The sequence below is a fragment of the Cervus canadensis genome, chromosome 1 (genome assembly GCF_019320065.1).
Source record: "Cervus canadensis isolate Bull #8, Minnesota chromosome 1, ASM1932006v1, whole genome shotgun sequence".
NCBI lineage: Eukaryota > Metazoa > Chordata > Mammalia > Artiodactyla > Cervidae > Cervus > Cervus canadensis.
Genome location: NC_057386.1, coordinates 12,934,550 through 12,958,640, shown reverse-complemented (window position 1 = coordinate 12,958,640; position 24,091 = coordinate 12,934,550). Strand labels below are relative to the sequence as shown.

General features: G+C 53.2%; 2 protein-coding genes across 8 annotated transcripts in view; one reads left to right on the top strand and one right to left on the bottom strand.

The window, feature by feature from the left end:
• The window catches only part of B3GNTL1 (UDP-GlcNAc:betaGal beta-1,3-N-acetylglucosaminyltransferase like 1), a 106,893-nt gene extending 83,207 nt beyond the window's left edge, over nucleotides 1-23,686 (top strand). For 5 of the 7 annotated variants that reach the window (XM_043464268.1, XM_043464280.1, XM_043464287.1 and 2 more), the window contains 6 exons: nucleotides 2,068-2,192; nucleotides 7,960-8,095; nucleotides 8,249-8,317; nucleotides 8,758-8,832; nucleotides 16,466-16,570; nucleotides 17,874-20,813. In XM_043464268.1, the coding sequence (XP_043320203.1) occupies nucleotides 2,068-2,192; nucleotides 7,960-8,095; nucleotides 8,249-8,317; nucleotides 8,758-8,832; nucleotides 16,466-16,546 (486 nt within the window). In that variant the 3' untranslated portion in view covers nucleotides 16,547-16,570; nucleotides 17,874-20,813. Of the gene's footprint in view, nucleotides 1-2,067; nucleotides 2,193-7,959; nucleotides 8,096-8,248; nucleotides 8,318-8,757; nucleotides 8,833-16,465; nucleotides 16,571-17,778; nucleotides 20,814-22,704 lie in introns of those variants that run through there. The other 2 variants (XR_006268819.1, XM_043464272.1) reach the window with 2 other exon arrangements.
• Nucleotides 18,927-24,091, bottom strand: part of TBCD (tubulin folding cofactor D) — a 142,555-nt gene continuing 137,390 nt past the window's right edge. Inside the window, exons 38-39 of the mRNA XM_043464260.1 lie at nucleotides 22,876-22,960; nucleotides 18,927-19,172 (exon numbers count right to left, since the gene is read on the bottom strand). Coding sequence (XP_043320195.1) covers nucleotides 19,158-19,172; nucleotides 22,876-22,960 — 100 coding nt within the window. The 3' untranslated portion in view covers nucleotides 18,927-19,157. The remainder of the gene's footprint in view (nucleotides 19,173-22,875; nucleotides 22,961-24,091) is intronic.

The following is a 24,091-nucleotide window of genomic DNA, read 5'->3' as shown; positions in this document are numbered from 1 at the left end:
ACAGCTGACAAGATAATTTTTTCTCCTTCATGATTTTTGGTGGTGGTATTTTTTATTTGGGGCGAATGTCTGTTCACAGAAGTGTTTGTTTTCTGTGTCTTCTCAAGCTGGCTTTGTATGGCCTCTGTTCACAGGATTCCTACCCCAAGGTCGCCGCCTCTGTGACCCCTCTGTGACCCCAGCATTGAGGGCAGGATGGGGAGGAGAGTGTGTTCCCCCTCCTGTTTCCTTTCGTCCCACAGGATCCTCATCCCCTTTCTCCACACCTCCGAGGGCACACGCCCTTCCAACCACATTCTCATGCCCCAAGGGCCCCCAAGGTAGGGGGTGACTCTCCCAAGTCTTCTCAGGCCCCTGTTTCTGTGGAGGCCTGGGGCTCAGCACCTCGTCTTCTACCTCCTCTGGTTAAATTCTCAGTTGTCTCTTTGCCAGAAATAAGGAAACTCTGGGGTTGGGTTCCTACTGGTCATGAGCGGAGAGGACATCATCTCTCCTTCCTAAATCTATAAAGCGCAGGGTTACAACGTGCTCTCGAAAGGTGCCTTTGAAAATGCAGAAAATTAGAAAAAGGAAAAACATACAACTCACCTGTGAGCCCATCACCACACGTCTGCTCTGAACTTTTGTGTGGGGTCCTTTTGTCTTTCTTTTACTGTGGACAGCTTTTAGCTGAGCTGCAAACATTTTTTTTTGTTTGTTTTTTTAAATTTGGGCTACACTGGGTCTTCATTGCTGCTCGCCGGCTTTCTCCATTTGCGGCTGGTGGGTGTTCCTCTCTAGTTGCAGTGCACATGCAAACACAATTGTGAAAGCTGACTTTTAACATATTGGTATAAATCCTTTCATGACCTGTGGTCTTTGTGAAAACACTTCAGGCACCACAGTGGTCCATCAAGTCACGGAATGACTCAACCAGCTGACGCTGGGAGTGAGGCCGTTTCTGTGGTTCCCGCGTCAGTTTCCTATGCGGTCTGCTGCCCTGAGACCCCCTGGCGGCGAGTCCCTGGGCAGGGGTGGCTTTGCGTGGAGACCGACGCGGTGCTCCGCGTGGCAGCTCAGGAGTTGAGAGCCCAGCGGGCTGCCCCCGGGGTGGCTCTCAGGCCTGAGCCAGGAGGTGGCAGAATTCATGGCCGGGTGATCACAGACCCCAGAGGCTGGGTGCTTAGGGCCCAGTCAGGAGATACACTTGGGCTGGCCAAAAGGAGCCAGGAGTCCCCTCTCCCCACAAGGGTGGCGGCCACGGGGCTCTACCAGGGCATCAAGACCTCAGAGGCCAGCCGTGCTGCCTTCTCCTTGGGATGGATGAGCTGGGCGAGCAACTGTGGCTCTGCTGGGAGCAGTCGGCCCTGCCGTGGCACTGGCGCTGCCTTGGCCTGACCTCGGGCTGCAGAGCCGGCTAAAGGGGCAGAACAGGCTGGGGCCGGCGCACAGCAGCCTCTGGGCTGTGGGGAAACCAGCCTCTGCCCAGAGCAGGGGTCCTGGCAGCGTGCCTGGCTATCGCCGGGCTCTGCTCGCCAGACACGCCCTGTGTTGACCTCCTGTCCAGACCCTCTGCTCTCTCGCTTTTCACCTTTAACTCAAGGAAGTGAAGGAGCTGCGATTGTTATCAGCATCAGGACTGAGGTCCCCCAGCCCCGGACTGGCCAGCAGGGCAGCTGCGGCCCCGCCGGCTGGCCCTGATCTGAGCCCTTCTCCAGACAAGGGTGGGAGGCCTGGGTTCTGATGGGACAGGAGGACCCTGTGGGACACTGCGGACCCTCGGAGCGGCGTGCCTGTCAACAGAGATGGGGCAGTGGGGTCCAGGATCCAGTTGGAGGCCATGAGTGAGAGTGATGACGGGGCTTGGGTCTACTCCTCAGGCACCTTCTTGTCCTGGAGCCGGCTCTTATGGTCACGTTTGCCGACCTCTGGCCGTGAGCTGGGGGCTGCAGTTGGTCGTGTTTTTTTCCAGCTGAGGCCTCACCGGTCAGGCTGGGCTTGAGTGCAGGGACCCCGGGCCGACCCCCATCTCCCATTGCCTGAACCAAGGCTCTGTTCTGAGTGGACACATGTTTCTTCATCCTGCAGGGTGTCCCTGAGGACCTGCTGTTCTTCTACGAGCACCTGAGGAAGGGCGGCGGGGTCGTCCGTGTGGACCAGAGCCTCCTCCTCTACCGCTACCACCCCAGCGCGGCCACACACTCGGTCCTCGAGTACGCAGGTCCTGGGGTCCAGACCGGATGGGGCGGGGGGAACCCAGTCAGGTCTCTGCCCCAGGGTGGGGGCCTGGGGGCGTGGCTGACACCAGGGCACACGGCCCACGGCCTCCCAGGAGGGAGGTCGTCCTCAGTCTGTGGACCAGCGTGTTCCTCAGGATCAGGGCTAAGTGTCTGTCCTCACTTTTATTATTTATTTCCGTTGCTCTGGGTCTTTGCTGCTGCACAGGCTATCTGTAGTTGCGGCGAGCAGAGCCTGCTCTCTAGTTGCTCCTCATTGTGGTGGCTTCTCTCGTTGCGGAGCGCAGGCTCTAGGTGCTTGGACTTCAGTAGTTGCGGCTCAAGGTCTCTAGAGCATGAGCTCAGTAGTTGTGACATGGGGCTTAGTTGCTCTGTGGCACGTGGGATCTCAGTTCCTGGACTGGGGATTGAACCCGTGTCCCCTGCATTGGCAGGCAGATTCTTAACCGCTGGACCATGGCTCAGTGGGTAAAGAATCTGCCTGCAATGCAGGAGACACAGGAGATGTGGGTTTGATTCCCTGGGTATCAAAATCTTCTGATACCCATGGACAAAGGAGCCTGGCGGGCTACAGTCCAAAGGGTCGGACACAACTGAGCACCTAAGCACACACAGAATTCACATGTCGATGTTGTCTGGGGGTCTTGTTCTCACTTGATTTGAGCTGAAAGGACTCAGAATGAGCCCAGCCACCACTGATGTGATTACAGGTGGGCTGGGGGCATCCTCTTCCTTCTCTGCCCACCAAGGGGAGGGTGGCTGGGGCAGAGGTTGGGTCGTCCCCTACACGGGGCATCGCAAAGGCTGGCCCCCTCCTTCTCATGGCCCATGGTCTCCCAGGTTCCAAAGCTGGAGGTCGACTGCCAGGGGCAGGGCAGGGGAGGTGCCCAAAGTGCATGCCGGGTGAAGACAAGGGAGCTGTGTGTTTCCTTTCTTTATTTTGAACTCTGTGCATGTGCACATGTATGTTTGTGCACATGTGTGTGGGTATTTTATTTCAAACAACCACAAATGTGTAGACCCTCAGTGCTACCACACATCCTCAGTGCTGCTCACTTGAGGATGGAGAGGACTGGAGCCCTGAAACAGATCTGTGATCAGGCCATCTTCTGAGTGGAAAGAGCATGATGCAAAGACATGCATTTGAGTTTTTGGACACAGAAGAGACTCTGTTCTTCCCCAGAGGGTGTGAGACTCGTTGGAAGGCGTGGCCTCTCAGTTGCTGTCCAGAGAGGTCTCCTGTCCACTGTCACAGCGGGTGTGATGCTGATTGGAGCATGTGTCGTGGGGGGATCGCAGATTGCAGTATCCGTATTCATTTGGGAGATCCTTGAACTTTTGCACATGCGCTATTCCTTACTGAAGCTTAGCTTCTTTGTTTTCCAGCTTTAAGCAAAAGAGCTTGATTTCTCTTGTCTTTTGATAAATCTGAATTTTGATACAGTAGCTTTAGTGAAGCATCATAGGGAGTTTGTTGTCATGAACTTGACTCAATGTAAGTGCAATATGCATAGATGAGGTAAAGGTCTAGGGGGGGCATAAGAATCCTAAATGTGTATATCCCTAATCACAGAATTTCAAAACATACAAGGCAAAAACTGGTAGAAATAAAGGGAGAAGTAGACAAATCCATAGTTATAGTTGGAAAGTATAAATAATAATTAAATTTAGATTAGTAATTTTAAAACTTTTCATAAAGAAAAGCCAAGCCAGATGGCTTTACTGATATATTCTATCAAAAATGTAAGGAAGACTAATACTAATTCCTTCAGGAAATAAAGAAGAGAAAGATCTATTGGATGTCAGGAAGGAGGAGCTTCACACTTACTCCCTAAGACCAGTATGACTCTGAAGTTTAAAATGCTACAAGAATATTACAGGAAAATAAAATTACAGACCAATATCCCTTATGAGAATAGGTGTGAAAAATCATTCACAAAATATTGCCAAGTCAAATTCAGAAATATATATGAAAGGATAATACATCATGAATATAAGTCTGGTTTAACTCTCCAAAATCAATCAGCATGATTTACTGCAGTAACAGAATAAAGGATAAAAATCACACAGCCCAATAGATTCAGAAAAAGCATTTAACAAAATTTAATATCCATTTATGGTTTTTAAAATAATCTCTGTAAACTAGAAGTAGAAGGAAACTTTCTCAGTCTGATAGTATCTACACAAACCTATAACTAACCTCATATTTAATAATTAAAGACTGAAAGTATTCCCTTCTAAGATCAGGAGGAAGCGATCTCCTGATTGTTCCTCTCACTACTTCTGCTCAACCTAGTAAGGGAAGTCAGTGCAATAAGATCAGGAGAAGAAAAGATAAAAGCGTTAGAAAGTAGAAGGAAAACTAGCATCATTTGTATCAATAGATGGCATGATTGTGTTTCATAGGAAATCAAAACCAGTAATATAGTGAGTTTTCCAGGATACAAGTTTATAGACTTGCAATAAAACAATTGGAAAAAAAAAAAAAAACGCAGTTTAAAAAATGTACAATGGCATCAATAATAAAATATTTTTAAGTAAGTGTAACAAAGTATATCTCTAACTGCTAAAATCCATTCCAGAAAATGCTAAGGGAAATTAAAACCTATAAAATAGATCCATGGAGAGCGATACCACATTCATGGATTGGAAGATTCATTATATATATTTTTTAGTTAATTTATTTTTGGCCGTGCTGGGTCTTGGTTGCTGCCTGCAGGCTTTATCTAGTTGTGGCAGGCGGGGGCTGCTCTCTGGTTGCCGTGCACAGGTTTCTTATTGCAGTCGCTTCTTGTTGCAGAGCATGGGCTCTGGGACACACAGGATTCAGTAGTTGAGGGCATGGACTCAGTAGTTGCCGTCTGCACCATCTAGAGCTCAGCCCAGTAGTTGTGGTGCACAGGCTTAGTTGCCCCGCGGCCTATGGAATCTTCCCAGACCAGGGATCGAACCTGTGTCCCTGCGTTGGATTCTTAACCACTGAACCACCAGGGAAATCCCAAGACTCAGTATTGTTAACATCATTTCAGCCCAAATTGATCTGTAGATTCAGTGTAATCCCTGTTAAAGTCCCAGCTGGCTTCTTTGCAGAAACTGATAATCTGATTTTAAAATTCACAAAAAAATCAGAGGACCCAGAGTGGCCTAAATAATCTTAAAAAGAACAAAATTTGAGGATCCATTGTGCCTGATTTTAAGACTTACTCTGAAGGTACACCAATCAGGAAAATGTATTTGTTGCATAAATGCAGAAATACATATCAGTGAAGCAAAGCAGACAGTCCAGAAATAGACTCACAACTGATTTTCAACCAAGTCTCCAAAGGCATTCAATGGGAAAAAAAAAATATTTTGAACAAATGGATATGCATATGGAAAAAAAACTCACCCCCTTATTGAAGAATTAATTCTAGACGGCTTAAATGTAAAAGTAGAAGCAGATAAATGATAAAGCTTCTAGAAGAAAACATCAGGGAATAGCTTCACAACTTTGGGATAGGCAAACATTTATTAGAGAGGACACCAGACTCTGTAGCCATTTAAAACTTGACAAATCGAACTTCAAAATTAAAAACTTTTTGCTCCTAAAAAGATACCATTAGGAAAATGAGTAGACTAACCACAGACTGGAAGAAAATATTCACAATTTATGTATGTCACAGAGGATAAGTATAGAGAATATATTAAGAAGCTCTACCACCCAAAAATAAAATCTAATAAAAATAAGCAAAATTCTTGAATGGACATAACACTTCACAAATAATATATAAATGGTCAATTAGTCCATGAAAAAGGTTTCATCATTATTATCAGAGAAATGCAAAGTAACCTCTGCACACCCACTGAAAGGGATAAAAGTAATGTCTGCAGTTTTAAATCACGGGGAGGATGTGGACCCACCAGACACACATTCATTGTTCTTGGGAGTGTAAACATGGTGCGTCCTCTCTCGAAAGTTGTTGGACCTTATTTTATTAATTAAACTGATACCTGCCCCGTGACCCAGCAATTCCGTGTCTAGGTGTTTATCCACGAGATATGAATGTGTTGCTCAGCATGTCTCTATTAGCAGCCAAGAGCGGGTGCAACCCAGATGCCCGTCAGCAGGTGATTGATAAACACTGCTGTAATGGAGCATGCTCAGCATGAGAACAAACAGCTGATACCTGCAAGAACAGAGCTAATGTTTATATATATATATATATATATATATATGTGTGTGTGTGTGTGTGTGTATATATGATTAGTAAGAGAAACCAGATACAAAAGCACACATACTGTGGCTTCCACTAGTTTCACAGGCAGAACTGGTCCACAGTGACAGAAACGAGACTGCTTTTCTCAGGGGAAGAAGGTACCAGAAACTTTCTGGGGTGATGAAAGTGCCCCACCTCTTGATAGGGGTGGGGGTTACCTGGATACATGTGTTTGTCATAACCACCTGACTTGTATGTACACCTAAGCTCCTTGTTCTTATTCTATGTGAATTTCATTAAAAATTAGCCAACTGTCTGGCAAGTATATCTTCAGGGAAGTAACTACTTTCCCACCATCCATAAAATGGAGTTGGAAACTCTGGGTGAATAAAATGCAAAGACAGTTTTTCTGGACACAAGTCTTCTGCAGAGCTGAGAAGTGCTTGGACACCTAAGATGCTCTGCAGGGCTAAGAAATGCCTGGACCTCTAGCATCTCTTCCATTATCTCCTGAGGTTTCACGTACGTGTGTGCTCACATTGAGCTCCTGTGAAGCAAGGTGATGTGGGTCTGTGACGACCCTGGTGGTGACCTACCGCTCCTCGCCAATGGTGTGGCGGGTGCTCATGTATCTGGAGGGGCCAGGTATCCGGCCAGATGGCTGGTGCCACACACACCCTCATCCTGTTTTCATGCGGTAAGTCTTTTATGCTGGGACTCTTCTCTTTTTGCAGTGTGAGGCTTTGCCACCCACAGTGTAAAAGGTGATCTCATGTTAGTTTCTGTGTCGGATTAAAGTCTTTGAGCGGCAAAACCTCACAGAGCAGCGAGCGCTAATTACACCTTCGGGCTTGTCGATAATTGAATTCCTTCAAAGTCTTTCCCCAAAAGCCCTGTGAAAGGCTCCCTGAATCTTGTCCTTTACATTTTAAATTGAGAATGATCAACATTTATATCATTTAACAGTTTCACTATGAAATACTTCCAACAGCCAGAAGGCCTGGAGGAATCGTCTTTAAGATGAAGTTACCCATTTCCCCAAATCTCCTGCATCTCCCAGGTTCCATTTCCTGGTGTCCCAAGTGGGAAGTCTATTTGCCATAGGATCCATTTCTTTATACTCTGACCACGTGTGATGTCCTCTAAACAGTATACTTTCCCTCTTTAAAAACGTGATGTTGGTGGTACATTCTGCCCATTCTTTCTGAAAGTGGCAAGTGGCAGTTGCTGGACACCAGGGCGGCCGAGTCTCCCTTGGGCTCCCCCAGTTCTGTGCCTGGTGTCCCCCAGACTTCCTGAGCACGTGGACATGAGCTGGGCATGTCCGAGGGTCCAGGTGGGGCAAGGAGTGTGGCCTTGTCGTCTGGGCTTCTGGGTTCAGTCGCTCAGCCAACAGCTGGAGCGCTGCAGCTCCCCTGCCCCCGCCCACCCGGGCCCCAGACCAGGGGGACTTGTGGGGCAGGCTCCGGGTCAGGGGAGGAAGGCCTGGGGCATCAGAGGCCCTGCCCTCCTGGCTCTCGCCCCTCACCCACCCCTCACCCCCGCAGGACCACCATCTGGGCCCACCGCGTCCGCTTCCTGGAAGAGCGGGCCCTGCCCCACTGGGCAACCTTCACCATCTGGAACGCGGGCCGGCAGGGCCGCCGGCTGTACCGCAGCCTGACGGCGGGCTCCCGGCGCAAGGTGGGGGCCGGCCCCTGCACCAGCCCCGCCCCAGCCCCAGCCCACCCCCACCCCGCCCCACCCCCATCCCTCATCCCCACCCCGCCCCCATCCCTGCCCAGCCGGCCGCACTGTCCCCGCTGCCCCTGAGGCTGTGTCCTATGTCCTTCCCAGGTGGCTGCCTTCTGCGACGTGGACGAGAACAAGATCAGAAAAGGCTTCTACTGCTACGAGGACTCTCAGGTGCGGGCCCCCACCCGGGAGCCGCTGGCACACCTGGCCCACCTCTGGGTGCTATCCCAGGCCTTTTGAGTAGACACTACCCAGAACCTTCCTCCTGGGGGAAGGCCATCTGAGCCCAGATAGCTGCCAGGCTTGGCAGAGGCAGCCCCCAGGCTCCCGGAGTCTCTAGGACCCCAGAGGGCCCCTGTGCCTGCCCCCCCCCCCCGCCACTGCCCCCAGCCCCACTGAAGATGCTGTTCACAGGCCTGGATCTGTCCACTGCCTGCCTCGGGAGTCCTGGGGTAGCTGTTGATGGCCGGGCCGGGGTGTTGGAGAGCAGGTCCAGTCCTGGGTCTGGCTGTGGCCCTGGTGCCCATCTGAGGGCATCAAACTGTGAGCAGGGCGGACGTGGGGGAGCAGGGAGCAACATGGGGCAGCCCACGACCCTTCCCTCCTCTCAGGAAAGGCCCAAGCCCCGGATCCCAGTCCTGCACTTCCGAGCCGCACGGCCACCCTTTGTCATCTGCGTGAAGCTGGTAAGTATCAGCTCTCTTCCCACGTGTGGCTAGGACAGCCCCAGGGTCAGGCAGTACGTCGTATCCACCAGGAGGGCATGGACTAGGATGGCAGGTGGCGACCACCGCTCTGGGGGTGGGGGGTAGGAGAGTGGCCTGTGTGGGGGCGGGGGCGGGAACAACAGGGCCACCTCCAGCCAGGCCCGGGGTGTCAGGGAGGCGGTGGTGCCCCATAAAGCAGGCTGCATTTCCCATAACAGCTGCAGGGGACGAGGCCGCCCAGCTGCACCTGTGTGGCCCTGCACGCCTGTGCCCACTGGGTGACCAGTGTCCTGGCGGTTTTCTCCATCACACCCTCGCCTTTTCCTTCTATTTGTGGCCGCACGGGACAGGTGCTTGCTTCTTGGCTCCAGACTGGACATTGGGGTCCCGCAGGGAGGCTATGAGCTGGGTCCTTGAATTACCCTCTCCTTGTGGGGGTCTTGTTCCCAGCGTGCAAGTTTCCATCATGAAGCCCACTGGTGGGCTCTGGCGATGGCAACCTTCTCTTGGCCTTGGAGCCCTCGGCCAGCTGGCCTGCCCATCTCTTCTCCTTGGTTTCCGGGAGCCTGGCATCGACAGGTGCTGGCCCTTGGTCAACTAGTGTTGAGCACGTTTTCTCTGAACAACAAGACAAGTTGTGACTTGTCTTTTCACAGGTTCTTCCCTTACTTTTAACACAGTACATTTATCAGCTTTTCTCTCATGATGAACACTTCTAGTGTCCTCCCATTTTGGGAATTCCTCCTTGTAGTCAGAAAGATAGTCACAAATCCAAGTGTAAAGTGTCCTTAACCCACCTGGACTGTGGGGCCAGTCCTGTGGGCTCGCTTAGGGCGGGGCTGCCCCAAAGTGTCCCTGGGAGGGGCCGGTGGTGGGTGAGTGAGCAGGGCCCCGTGCTGTGCCCTGGGGACGGGGGATGGTGACAGATGTGCACACAGATGGCTGCTTCCAGCAGCTTCCAGCCTCTAAGGTTGGAACTTCAGTAACCAGCATGCCAGGCCAGAGGCCTTCCTGGAGGCGGTGGCTTTTGCAGAAGGGAGGCAGTGTTCATTCAACAGTTAGGCAACAGCAGCAGGAAAGCGAGCAGGACCCGCCTCTCACTCCCACCTCAAGTGCAGACACTAGCTGAGTCTTGGGCTCAGGGAGCCCGTGGGCCCCGCGCACACTTTCACAGCAAAGGTGGCCCGCTCTGCGTGTACACAGTGGACAAGCCCATGGAGGGCATCGGAGATAGGAGAGCCCTTCGCTGGCGACTGGTTTGAAGATCCCAGGCCCCCTCCTGCACCTCCTTCTGCACTAGCGTCACTCACAGCTTCTGAGTGCAGTCTCCTGTGTAGTCCAGGGGTCCCCCAGACCAGCCAGGCAGCCCATGTGGACGGGGGATGGGGCTTCCTTGAGGCTGTGCTCCTTCAGGGCTCAAGCTGACGCGGTATGGGGGGCGTCGCAGCGTGTTGGTCAGGTGGGGGGTCGCGTGCGGGGCCGGAGCACAGGCTGGGCATCCCTCTTCTTCCCGTCACTCAAGGCACCACTGTGGGAGAGCGGGCGTGAGGACAGGCTGAGCCCAGGAGCCTGGCGCAGGGAGTGGCCTCAGAGCGCCAGCCGGTCCCGCGTGGCCAGGCGCAGCCCTGGGCTCCAGCCCCACAGAAGCCGCGAGGCCGTAGAGGTGTGCTTCCCACTGCTCAGTCGGTGGCTTTGCACCACGGCTGAGCTGAACACGTGGACCAGAACAGAACTGCAGGGGCACAACAGGCTTTGTCAGTCTGAACAAGGCCACGTGAACTGATTTCCACGTGGATGTGTTTTCACTTCTCTCAGACACAGACCTGCGGCGGAATCGCTGGTCTTAGGGCATCTCACGCTCCACCCATCACCCAGAGGTCCCAGTTCCTCACGTCCTCACCCACCTCGTGATGTGTGTCTGTTCATCACGGGCGTCCTGGTGGGTGACATGGCTCTCGTGGTGGTTTCGATTTGCATCTGACAACTGAGGACTCGGAGCATCTTTTCGTGGGCTTGTTAGACATTTCTCTGTCTCCTCTGAAGAACTGTCTGTTCAAGTCCTTTGCCCATTTTCTGAGCAAGTTGCCTTTTAATCAAGTGCTGAGAATTCTCAATATTTCTAGATTCAAGTCCCCAGTCAGATGCTTCGGCAAAAGTTTTTTCCTATCCCGTGAGCTGTCTTTTTCACTCTTTTAATGGTGTCCGTTGGTGCACAGAAATGCTTAACTTTGACAAAGTCCATTTTATCAGTTTTTAAAGAATACTATTTATTTCTGGCTGGGTGTGGTCTTGCTTGTAGCCTGAGGGATCTCTTGCAGTGGTGCCTGGGCTCAGCAGCTGCAGCAGGCAGGCTTCGTCGCCCCACGACCTTAGTTCCCCGACTAGGCACTGAACTCAGGTCCCCTGCGTTGGAAGGCAGTTTCTCAACCACTGGACTGCCCGGGATGTCCCCATTTTATCTATTTTAAATTTGACTGCTCCTGTTTTGGTGTCACTGCTAAGAAAATAGCACCCAGTCAGGGGTCATGAAGATTTACCCGTGTGCTTTCTTCTAAGAGTTTTATGCTTTCTGTTTCTTCATTTAGGTCTTGGACCCATTTTGAGTTGATGTTTGCATGTGGGGTCGGTAGGGGCCAGTTTCATGCTTTTGCAGGTGGCTGTGCCGTGACAGGCCCAGGGCCAGGTGGCCAGATGGCTCCAGTCCAAACCTGTCACCCTGAGGTTTTCTTGTTAGACTGTTTGCCAGGTGGAACCTGCGTTAACTGTCGCTATATAGCAAACTACAAACTTAGCTTCAAACAACACACATTTATCACTACCTCACGTTTCTGCGGGTCAGAGGTCCAGGCACCACAGGTGGGTTTCAGCTTCAGCTGAGAGTGGTGGAGTCTGCCGGGGACGCTGTCTTCATCGGGAGGCTTGTGCGGCCGGTTTGCTTCCAGACTCTCGTGGTCACTGGCAGCAGTCAGAGCTCAAGGATGTTGGCCAAGGGCCTCAGTGCTTTGCTGGCTGTTTGCCACCCGCCCCCACTCACCCCCATGATGGCAGCTTATTCTGTGAAAGCCAACAAGGGGCTGGGGCTGTAGCAAGACGCCTGTCACAGTAATGCATGACCTAACCATGGGGGTGACATCCTAGAAGCAGGGGTTCCACGGGATGCGGGCGCTGTGAGGCGGGGTCATGGCCATCTGGGGCCCGGCTGACATCCTAGAAGCAGGGGTTCCACGGGGTGCAGGCACTGAGTCAGGGTCATGGCTTTCTGGGGTCTGTCTGCCACAAGGGCAGACTCACTGCTCCTGTGGCCCTCGCCCACCTGGTCTTGCATTTCTTGGTTTGGAAGCAGTTTCCTGAGAGGCCGAGATAAGCGATGTTCTAAGTTGCCAGGGACATTGGATGAATGATGATGGGGTTGCAAGGAGCAGTTGTAACGTGAAAATTTAAACTATACACAGACGATACCTAACTTTTCAAAGAAGATGGGCTCTCTTAAGGGTCTGCTTCTCAGGGACCTAAAAGAGTCATGAAGCAGACACTCCCACCCATGCAGACCTTGCCTGGGGAGCAGACGTTGGGCGGGGAGGGGGTACCTTTCCCGTTCCGTCACCTGCTCCGTGCCTTTGGAGGGTCCAGAGGTAGAAATGCAAACACAAACGTGTGACTTTTTTTTTTTTTTTGTCACACCACACCACATGGTATGCAGGGTCTTCCTCAACCAGGGATCAAACCCTTGCCCCCTGCATGGGAAACGCGGGCTGTTAATCACTGGACCGCCAGGGAAGTGTGTGTGTGTGTTTTAAACCAACATCAGCACGTCATACATACTTATTCTATATTTTGCTTTTTCACCTAATGGTATATCTTGGAGTTAATTCCATATAAATCCACTGGCGCCACCTAACTCTGTTGTTCTTACCTTCATCGTGAAGGGAGCTTTCTGGCACATTTTGGCCAAAGCAGTGAGCCCCCACTGCTGTCCTCTGAGCCCCAACTCCCCCAACCTGTGATCAAGGCAGATTCTAGCCTTGTTTCTTCATCATTGTTTCCTTAAAAGATTAAAAGCTTAAAAAAACTACCCAAACAACACTATCTCACCCCAAATTTCCAGATATCCCATCAGTGTTGAAATCTGCCTCGTAGGTGTGTTTTATCTTTTCACGCTTGTGTGCTGGAATGCAGACCTGAGGTAACCTCCGTCTCCCTCGCTGTCTTGCGACCTGTTTGTTGACGAAACCGGCTTGTGGTGTAACATGTTTCTAGGGGCTCAGGTCCAGGGTTCCTTATGCTGGCAGGAACGCCTCCTTCACCGCTGGCTGGAGGAGCTTCTGAGGGAATCACATCCCTCGTCCTAAAAATATTTGCATCCCACTCAATTATACGGCCACTCCAGTACTCTTGCCTGGAAAATCCCATGGACGAAGAAGCCTAGTAGGCTGCAGTCCATGGGGTCACTAAGAGTCGGACACAACTGAGCGCCTTCACTTTCACTTTTCACTTTCATGCACTGGAGAAGGAAATGGCAACCTACTCCAGTGTTCTTGCCTGGAGAATCCGGGACGGGGGAGTCTGGTGGGCTGCCGTCTATGGGATCACACAGAGTCGGACATGACTGAAGTGATTTAGCAGCAGCAGCAGCAATTAAATGGATGTTTCATACATTTATTATCCAGATATTATCTATTATTATCTTACAGAAAATGTACAGAATGTAACATCTTGCAGAAAAGCCCCAATGACCTTTCTGGCCAACCCAATACTTACTGATGTAGCTTCAGGCCATTTTTACTCTTTGCTGTTAGAAATAATGCTGTGTATCTTTATATATGCATAATTTTGCTCAAGTAGCTACACACTTGGGAGAAATGTTTGAGAGGTGCTGGTCAAAGAGCATGCCCGCCATCAGCCATGAGACCAGCCATTCCGTCCCTGGAGGCTGAGCCAGTTTACACCTCCACCAGTGACCCTTCTCCAGTGGGACCAGATGTACCACCTTTTCAAGCTGCTGGTGAAAAAGAGTAAGGTTATGGTTCCAACTGGCAATGTCATGTTGTAGGTAAGGAGGGCGTCTCTTCACATATTTGTAATCATCTTTATTTCCCTTTGGTAAATTATCCTTTTCATTGGCCCATTTCTCTATTGGTCTCAGTATTTTTCTTTATATAGTAACAAAAACAAACTACCATCTGTGAAATGTTGCAAATTTTTCTGTGCCATTTGACTAAATTTGTATCTTTTGCCAGTTGGAAATTTTTTATTCAGGTATAGTCAAAATAATTTTTCCTTTTAAGGCTTTTAGATGTTTTATTCATTCTAAGACAATCATTCCTCATTATGAAATTTTATAAAAACATTAGCTAAGTCTGGTCCTCAGACTCTGGTTTTTTCCTTATATCTTCGATACAACTGGAATTTATTTTGTTATAAAGACTTTTTCTTTCCATTAGGATCCTCAGTTGTCCCAACATGGTTTGGTGAGATGTCCATGTCTTTGCCTGTCAGGAAGTGCCATCTTTGTGTGTTAGGTATGAATGTGTATTTGGAGCTACTTCTGGAGTCCTGGCCTTTTTCTACTGATCTGTCTGCTTTGCATCATTACTGACTGTAGCTTTATGATGTTCACCACTGAGTGAAGCTAGTCTTCCTTCATTATTCTTTTTAGAACTTTTCTCACATTTCTTCTGTTTACTCTGAGGCTGTGCCGGGTATCAGTTGCGGCACGTGGGATCTAGTTGCCTGACCAAGGATCAAACCCAGGACACCTGTATTGGGAGTGTGGAGTCTTAGCCACCGGACCATCAGGGAAGTCCCTCTCACATTTTTCTTTGATAAACTTTATTGTGAATTCCTCACACCTTTAGGAAATGGCCCAAGTGTGGCCTATCAGCTGCGTCTGTAAATATAGTTTTACCAGAACAGAGGCAACAAAGGCGTAAATACGAACTACCTGCCCTTTAGGAAACTGCGGTATCTGTTCCAGAACCTGCCGCAGTTTAACAGATGACAAGCCATCCCCGAGCACCGCCCGGTTCTGTGGTTCTGTACTTTCTCGGCTTGTCCTTCAGTTGGAGCGCTTGGTCCCGGCTTGTGTGATGGAGTCGGCTGTGTTCCCTGGGGTCCGGCCTCCTCCACTTCATGCTAGAGGCCAGCTGTTCTCTTCCCGTTGGTGTTTCGGGATCCAGCCATGGGCGCCACACCAGAGCTTCATGTGGAGGGTCCTGCCTGCTGTCCTCGGCTTGTGGGGTGGCCACGTCTTCTGCTTCGCTAGACAACGCCTAGGGAGTGGCCAGGCCAGGGGGTTCCGAGGCCCCACAACTAGACGGTGGGGTTCGTTTCCGTCTGATCATTGGCAGGGCTGAGACCTTTCCCACATCAGGTGTGTGGATTTCCTCCCCTGACGTTTCTGATCAGCTTGTCTACGGGATTGTGTGTCTCCTGACTTGTAGAAGTCCCCTGTGCCCTCTGGGTTCTTGTTCCTTGTTGGTTTTATGTCTGACCTTTCTGTTGTCTTAAGGAGGTCTGTCCACTCATGGAAACATCTAACTTGAACAGTTTTGTGAAGTCAGTCCCCTCCCCAGGTCAGGGATGGGCCTGTCTGCCCCGTGGCTCCTCTATAAACCCAGGTCTGTGACTGGGCTGGCCCTGAACCCACATGTGTTTCCTTTGAAAATTCAGAGATAATGGGAGGAGAAAAGGGGGGCTGAGGACAGCAGGTAGAGGACAGAATGTGGAAATTCCAGTTGTTTTCCAGGTAGAATGGTTTCCATTCAAATACTTCTCGCAAAACTTAGGTAAGAGCAGTAGTTGCAGAAACAGCCAAGGACAAGGGGGAGCCTCCGTGTGGGGTCCCAGGAGAGATGACACCCAACGGGAGGAACGTGGTGGTCAGCTCGGCCCTCCCAGGTCCTGCTGGAGATGCCCGGCTCTGCTGGTTATGGAGGCAGGAGGGGACCTGGCAGGTGGCGCTGGGACGAAGGACAGGAGCCTGCAGGTGTTTCCCCAAACAGCGGGAGGGCGGGCTGGGGATCCATGGGGTGGCCATGAGGCAGCCCCGGTGCACAGGCTCAGCCGCAGGGTTTCAGACCACCGAGTCCCGCGCCAGAAAGGTCCCAGGGCACCAGCAAGGTCCCAGGGTGGACGTGGGCGGGGCCTGCCTCCTGCAGGGCCACAGCTTGTCACAGCCATGGGGACAGGCCTGGAGTGGGGGGTAGGAGGGGCTCTGCCTGCAGCTGGTTGTGGAGTCACAGGCTCTGTCCCCAGGGATGCCTCCCACCTGTGGCCCCTGCAGAGGGCGTGGGGCAGGGGGACATCAGAGAGACCCCAGGATCAAGTCAGGACCGGGAAGCTGAGCCTGCCCTGAACCCAGGCATACGTGAACAGGACTGCCCATGTGAACCTCACCCAAGTCCCCGGGGTGGGTCAGCCACCTCCTTCCTGCAGTGGGGGGCCAGGGTGGGTGGAGGCCCCTCAGAGGACCCCCTGCCCCCATCTCCCTGGTGACCAGTGAGACAGTGGCCAGCGGATTCCTTTCGGGCCCCTCCCTCCTCTCAGCTGTGGAACAGAAGCTTGGGGTCCCCAGTGCAGGCTGGAGAGAGCCGACCTGTCGCCCCTCCCACAGGACCTCACAGGGGGCGTGTTTGAGGACAACCTGAGGTCGCTGAACCTGCAGGAGGGCCGGGACTTCCTTCACTTCAGCTGACAAACCCGTGGCAGCTGCTCCCAGGTATGTACGAGGCCCCCAGCAGCTGCAGCCCAGGGCTGAGGCCAGCAGGGAAGGAGGGCCCTGGGGCCCCCACACGGGGAACATGCATGTGGGGGGGTGGTGCCCAGACGCCCCACAAACTCCACTCACCAAGAGAGTGCTCAGTGTTTTTACCAGGCATGTTTTACGTGTGGTCTACACCCCACCATGTATTTGACACGTGTCCACACGTGTGTACACACAGACCAAGGCCCGGAGCAGCTCCTCTGCTCGGGGCAAGGGCTTGGCTGCCCATCACGCGCTCCTCAGCCTCCCTCGCGTCATTGGCACCAGCAGCTTGTACTCGTCACTCCTGGCTCCCCACGGCCATGAACCCCAGTGCCCGCCTCGTTCCCAGCTCTGGCCTCTGTGGAGTCTGGGCCACGTGTGGCTCTGTCTGTGTGGGGTCAGCCTGCGTTAGAGACGTGGGGCTGGACAAGGCCCCCTGGGGAGAGGCTGTGCGCTGACACTCCTCTGGTGGGGAGTCGGCCCCTCTGAGTGAGGCGGAGACCTGGGCAGGGGAGGGAGAGGCCCGCGGTGCCTGGCAGGGGCCGCGGGTGTGAGTGGGCATGGGAGCTCCTCTTTCTCTGGTCGGTCCTAAGTTGGAGGTGTGACCAGAGCTGGGGAAGGTGGCAGTTCTGACCACGTCTGGGCCACTGGGGGCCAGTGGCCACAGCAGTCCTGTGTTGAGAAATGGCCTGGCACTGCCCATTTGGTCTCTTCGTCTCAGGAGCCCAGTGGCTCTTCCCTGAAGGTGATGCTGGTGCCACTGGGCTTCTCCTTGATCCAAGAAGAAATCATCGATGTGTTGAGTCATTAGTGTCATCGATGCCGGAGTGAGTGATGACTCCCAGGGATGAGGGCCCTGCCCCAACAGTTCACCTGAACGAGGCAGTAACTCCCGGCTCCGAGGAGGGTCAAGGGGGCTTGAACAATCAGGAGTGGCTTCGTTGTGAAGCCACGTCTGGGTCAGAATTCCCAGCCTCGGTGATTAAAGCACTGGGGTCTCTGCGTGCAGAGGGTCTTGGGAGACCCTTCACAAAATAGAAAGGAGAACTGGTGTTCTAGCCACAAGGCTCTAACACCTTCTAAAATTGTGTGTTTTCATACTGCTGCTACTGTTGTCAAAATTCTATGTGCTTTTGAAAACCCACACAGTAGCTGTTATTCTTTTTGTTACATGGTCACAGTTTTCAGGAATCTGCCTGAAGATGTTTTTGTCATCACAACTGGGAGGGGTACCCACCGGCTTCTAGGTTGTTGCTAAATATTCTGCAACACACAGGACAGTTCCCACAGCAGTGACTCGACTCGACTCGACAGCGTGAAGACTGGAAACCAGCTGTGCGCCGAGGAGGACTGCTGTACCACAGGGACCTAGTCTGCGCTTACCAGGAGCGGTCCAGCCGAGGCGGGCTGAGTCCACCGCGGCCTCCACGCGGCCCACGAGAGGCAGTCCGTCCTGTGGCCCAGGTGCAGCGGCACCGTCCTGGCCCGACAGCTGTGCCTCACATGTTCTCACCCGTCCGTCCACATCTCTTCTGCGCCCAGACCTCACCCTGTGAAGCAGCAGACGGGAGGGCCCGACCCTCCCAGCTCTGAGACCGGCCACACAAGTGCCCAGGTGGGGAACCTTTACACGCACTGGCCTCTGGACAGGCCCGCGTGGGCGCCAGCCTGTGTGGAAAGAAGCCGCCTGTCTTTGCTTCACAAACCCTGAGTGTGTACCCGACTCTGAACAAATGGAAAAAGGGTACAGACCATGTGGTTCCTCCACGTCCTGGAGGTCACACGCTGGCACGGTGGTGACGCTGCCGACCACACCCTGTTTCAGTCCAGGTTTGAGCTAGTCACAAGTCCCCTGTGTGGATGAAACTGGTCCCTGCAGCATTCAAAAAAGTGTCAGCTCTGAACAAAACCACACAAAGGTAGGTGACTTGCGATGCCTGTGTGCACTGGATGCTAGAACAGGGTGAGGGGGGAAGACGCTCCCCACACGACCCCTCAACAGCCCTCTGCAAAAGGACCAGGAGAAGGCAGCCACTCTCAGCCCGAGGCATGGCACTTTCTCTGCGCTGTGATCTGACATTAAATGTGAGTCTCCTAGAGTTTGTCAGTGGGTTAGACCGAGCCCAGCAAGGCCACAGCGGACGTGGTAACAGGACAGCCATGGGAGGCTGCAACCGGTCTTCCCAGGCCTGTGCTCCCGGAGCACCCCTCCCAGTGAGTCTCAGCATGGGGCAGGGGTGGGTGGGGAGGGACCCTACACGCCCCTCTGGTTCCAGCTCTCCGACCAGACATCCCCGCCGACACCAACAGCAGACACAAGACGGGGAGCTGCTCAGCAGGTAATTTTATTAAACGCGGGTTGGGGATGAGGACAAAAGCACCGACAGGCCAGGGCACCCGGGCGCAGGACGCATGTGAGGAGACGCCACCTCCAGGTAACAGACTCTGGGTCCCTCGTACGCACCAGCCAGGCCGCCATCCGTCCGCATCTTCCCTGTCAACTGTGCCCGGGCTTCTCCTGGCCAGGCAGCAGGCACGAGCTCAGCTTCCAGGACCAGCCTCAGCGGACGGCAGGCTGCGGAGGACACGGGACAGAGTCAGCCGGTCAGTGCTGTCTCCCCAGCCATCCCTGCGCCCCGCTCCCCCGAACGTGCCAGGAGCCCGTGGGCAGTGAGTGGGTGCGGAGCGGGACTGTGCTATCCCCACAACTTCACCATCTTTGCAACATTTTCCTAATAACGTCGAAAGCACGTTTCCTCAGGAAGCTGGTGGTGTGCCTGGCCATCACACAAGGAGGCAGAATCAACCCTCAGCCGGCCGTCATCAGCTGCACCGCCTGGGGACTGACCAGTGCTGCCCCCGCCCCACATCTGAGGGGGTCCTGTGGGGCCCCCAGAGAAGGCCAGGCAAGGGCCGTACCCTTGTACCACAGGCGGGGGTGGGGGAGACTTCACCTCAGGAATAACTCCGCCACAAAGAGAAGAAATGGAGAGTTAAAAGAGCACAGTGAACTGAAGGACAGTGACGGGAGCGGTGGCTGAGTAAAGGCACGCCATGACCGCCTGGGCCCTGGGAAGCGAGCGCAGCACAGCCTGAGCCCCCTGCACGGTGCCGCCGTTCCAAGTGTGGTACATCGGGAAGGAACGCCGTCCTGATGGGCAGTCCCTAACAGAACAGCAGGAAAACTGCAGGACGTTAACAGAAGGGGAAGTGAAATGGTAAAAATGTCATTAACCACTGCAAATGAAGACAAGAAAGGAAAGAAACAGGATTGAAAAGAAATCGGCAAACTAACCCAGTAAAGCCAAAATCACATATTAAATCCAAGTGGATAAAACACTCAAGTTACCAAAAATGGTTAAACTGGATTAAAAAGAGGTAAGACCTAGCTACTGTTTATAAGAAACTCAAATATAAGAACGTACACAAACTGGAAGTGAAATAATGAAGAGATAAACTACATGAACACTAAGCAAAAACTCCGCTGTGGCTCTCAACATCACACCAAGGAGACCTCAAGGCATGAAGCATCATCACAGATAAACGAGAATATTTACACCGACGGTCAGTCTGCCAGGAAGACGTCACAGACTTAAAACATGCAGGCACCTGTAGCGAGTGAAAGCGGCTCAGTCGTGTCTGACTCTGCAACCCTGCTGACTGTAGCCCACCAGGCTTCTCTCTCCATGGGATTCTCCAGGCAAGAATACTGGAGTGGGTAGACTATCCCTTCTCCAAGGGATCTTAACAACCCAGGAATCGAACCAGGGTCTCCTGCATTGCAGGTGGATTCCTTACCAGCTAAGCTACAGGGAACACATCTTCAAATGCATCACAGAAGTTGAGAAAACTAAAAAAAGAAATTGAGATTTTTCTCAATCAACAAAATGCCACCAAAGTACAGTCAGGCAGATCTGGGGAGCCCTGTGCAGTGCATTTAAGAAAAACATACACAGACTGAAAATCAGTCACCTTTCTCAGCCCCCACCCCAAAGTTGGGAAACGGAAAGATTAGAAGATGAACTTAAATGGTGACTGACAAGCAGCTGGCGGCTGAGCATGACGGGACACAAGGGCGAGAAGCCCTGGCGCCCTCTCCACGGAGCTCGCTCTCCCGTGTGGTTCCCAAGGACCAGGACCAGCTCTGCTGCAGCAAATGCCTCACACTCCGCTTACCTCGCTCCTGTTCCCCTGAAAGGCTGGCCTTCAACAAAAACGTACAAAATACAAAAAGGCAAGAGAAAGCAGTCTGAAGAGACAGTGCAGATGTGAGAACCAGACTCAGACTCAGAAATGGCAGAGATACTGCAACTATCAGACCAGGAACTTCAAACAACTAGGATTACTACACCAAGGACTCTGGTGGACACAGTGGAAGCCACGCAAGGACAGACAGAAGGGCCAGAAGCCACCAAGTCTGTGAATGAAACAGATGCCTCCAATGGGCTCATCCTAAGGCCAGACATGGCCAAAGACATAATCAGTGAACTTGAAGACAGGTCAACAGAAACTTCCCAAACTGAAAGGCAAAGAGAAACAAAAATGGGGGAAAAAAATCCAAGAACTGTGGGAGAATTACAAAAAGACATGCAACATCTCTGCTCCAAAAACCATTAAACACTGAGGGGTCCGTGGATGGAGACACCATGTTCACGGTCAAGAAACTCAGAGCAGAAAACGTCACTTCTCACCTAACGGACCTTCAGGCTGCAGGCAACCTCGGCCAAACTCCTAGTAAGTCTATCCTACAGGTGTGGTGGGAACCCGAGGGCTGGGAAGAGAAGACGACCATGAAGAAAAAAGAATCGTGAGACTGAGATAATTGGGCACCAGGACCCATTGTGAGATCCCAGACCCCTCCTGCATCTTGAGGACCGAAAGCTGCCTCTGTGGCTGAAGGCTGGCTGGCTCATGGATGGACAATCTGGGAACAGAGCCACGCGTATGGCCTGATGCCACCACGCAGCCAGGTAGTGGGCTGATTAGGCAGATCATAGGTCCAAACGTAGAAAATAATACATCAAAGCTCTTAGGAAAAAGACTGTCAACCCTGGAGGAGGTCGAGATACCCAAGCAGGATCACGTTAAGTCGGATGAGAAGGTCGTCCCTGGAGGAGAAGACACTTGCAGGACACATGTCTAGAAAAAGGCCCCTGAAGACAAAAGCAGAGAAAGATGGGCAACCTGGAGAGAACACAAGAGGTCTGACATGCAAGGAAAGACAATGTCCAGACACCTCAGATCTCAGACGAGGTCGCGTTCCCGTCACCAGGGAAACCAGGGAATGCCCATCGCGGACAGCCACACAGCCCTGAGCGCGTGCGGGGAAGCACCGGTCACTCTGGAGTCTGCTGTCAGCGCTGCCCACCTGAGTCCTCTGCCTGGCGTGTCCACCGGAAATGGGAACTGGTGCCCCAGCAGCCTGAGGCGCACGCCTGGGGTGGTCAGGGCAAACACGGGCGCGTGGAGACCTAGAGCTTCGACGCCACGCTCTCCTGCACACACGTCCTTCCTCAACCACCTCTCCAGAGCCAGGGTTCATGCCCAAAGTCAGAGGGACACAGCTGATGGGGACAGGAGGAGGGCACGCCCCTCCCCAGGGTCTCAGCTCCTGCAGGACCCACAGACTGAGAAGAAATAGAGCCCTGATTCTCTGCCAGGAACACACAGAATACTCTCAAGTCTCCCAAAGACACACTAGCTGCAAGAGCAGGTCGGAGCCCTCAATGTCAGGAAACCGCAGCTACTAGGCACACACGCCATGGAGGACGGCGACCTCGGCAGGTGGACGGCAGCCGGCCCTGGGTGGGACAGAGTCCCGGAGTTGGATGGGTGTCCAGAGGGCAACGGACACAGCGGAAGGCTGCTGTGCTGCTCCAAGGGCGAGAGACTGGGGTGCTCAGCGGGGCAGTCCTGGGTGCTGACGCGCCACAGGACACACGAGACATGCTTGGCGGGGGGCAGCGGCAGGAACACCGCCCATCGCTCAGGACGGCCCAGGGCTCAGGGTCGAGAGGCTAGGACAGGCAGGGGGTGGGTTCATCCGGTGGGGTGGGGGGCAGGTGGGAGAGGAGAGGGTGGGCCTCAGCTCTGCCCCCATCCCACAGGCCTGCGGTGCTACCTCCTGGGGTCCTGAAAGGGATCGACATGGAACGTGCGGCTCAGCCTGGAATGTTCTAGACCCTGGAGCTCAGACCAGGAGCTCACGGAGCCATGTCTGGAGGTCTCACAAGGAAGGGACCCCGGGGCCCCCAGGTGGCCTGAGGAGCAGGGGATACCTTGGGGACCAGCTGCGGCCTCGGCACGCTCAGGAGGTCACAGAGGCGGTTCCGCTGGGCTCTCACGACCGGGAGCTCGGCGTCCCTGGGAGGAGAAGGCGGGGAGCAGTGTCAGTCATGGGGACGGTGCACAGGGTAAACCTGCCAAGATCTTCCTGGTGTGTGCAGAAACCCCAACGCCCGAGAGGAGGTAGAAATCAGGAAAAAGGATGCCTCACCTGCACTTGCACAAGGCCCTGCTCCTTCATGCTTTCTCAGGGAACCCCAGAGGATAAGCTCCCCCAAACAGCGAGCCCCACGAGGGGCCCTCGGCCCCCCAAGAGTCCCACCCAGGGGCCAGAGCCAGGAAACACCAAGACAGCAGGGAGATGGGGGCCAGGGCACAGATGGGTTTTATTTCACTTTGAAAGCTGTTTACTTACAACTTTCATTAAAAATAAAAATTTAGCAACACCATAAAACTGGCCATGTTTTTCTTTTGTAATAAGGTTATCCTTAAATCCTCTGGAATTTTTTAACAAAGGAATTCAGTTACGAGACAGGTACTCCTCTGCCCTGAACTGTGAGAGGAGGAAGGCAGGTGTGGGGAGCTCAGGGAACCCTGGGGCCCGCCGGGCGCTGCTGGCTTCACGCCGCCCTCCCTTCACTGTCCTTGTCAAGCATGGAGGGCATGCCTCTGTGCTGTTATCACTGACAACATCACAGACGTGTCCTCTCCAGCGCTCGCAGAGCAGAGGCGTCCAGTCTCCTGGGGCCATGCTTTCTGCTCTGGAATTTTCATCGCGGGGCCTGCAGCATGTTCACCGGAATGCCCTCCTCCTGGAGACAAGTGTCTCCCGAGGAAACCTCAACGAGGCCCTAAAACCAGAGGCCCTGCCGTCCTTCAGGGCAGCTGGGCCGTCAGGCGGGGCGGGAGCCGCACTGATGCTTGGTCTGTGTACAGGGCTCGGCCCCGCAGGAACGTCACTGTTTCGAGGGAGGTCCATGTGAGGACGTTATGCATGTCCCTCCCTCATAAGCAGAGTGAACTGACCTGGATGGAACCCAGTGCTGGGGGCCCCTCACTGCTGCTGCCTGAGTAACCTCTGACCTTTGGTTCTGTGCCCAAAATGGGGATGCAGAGAGTGGTCACCTTGAAGGAGCATGTGCAAGTGCCTGAGGGTGCACGCATACGTGTGAGCATGTACATGTGCGCGGTGCCTGGAACGGGATAAGC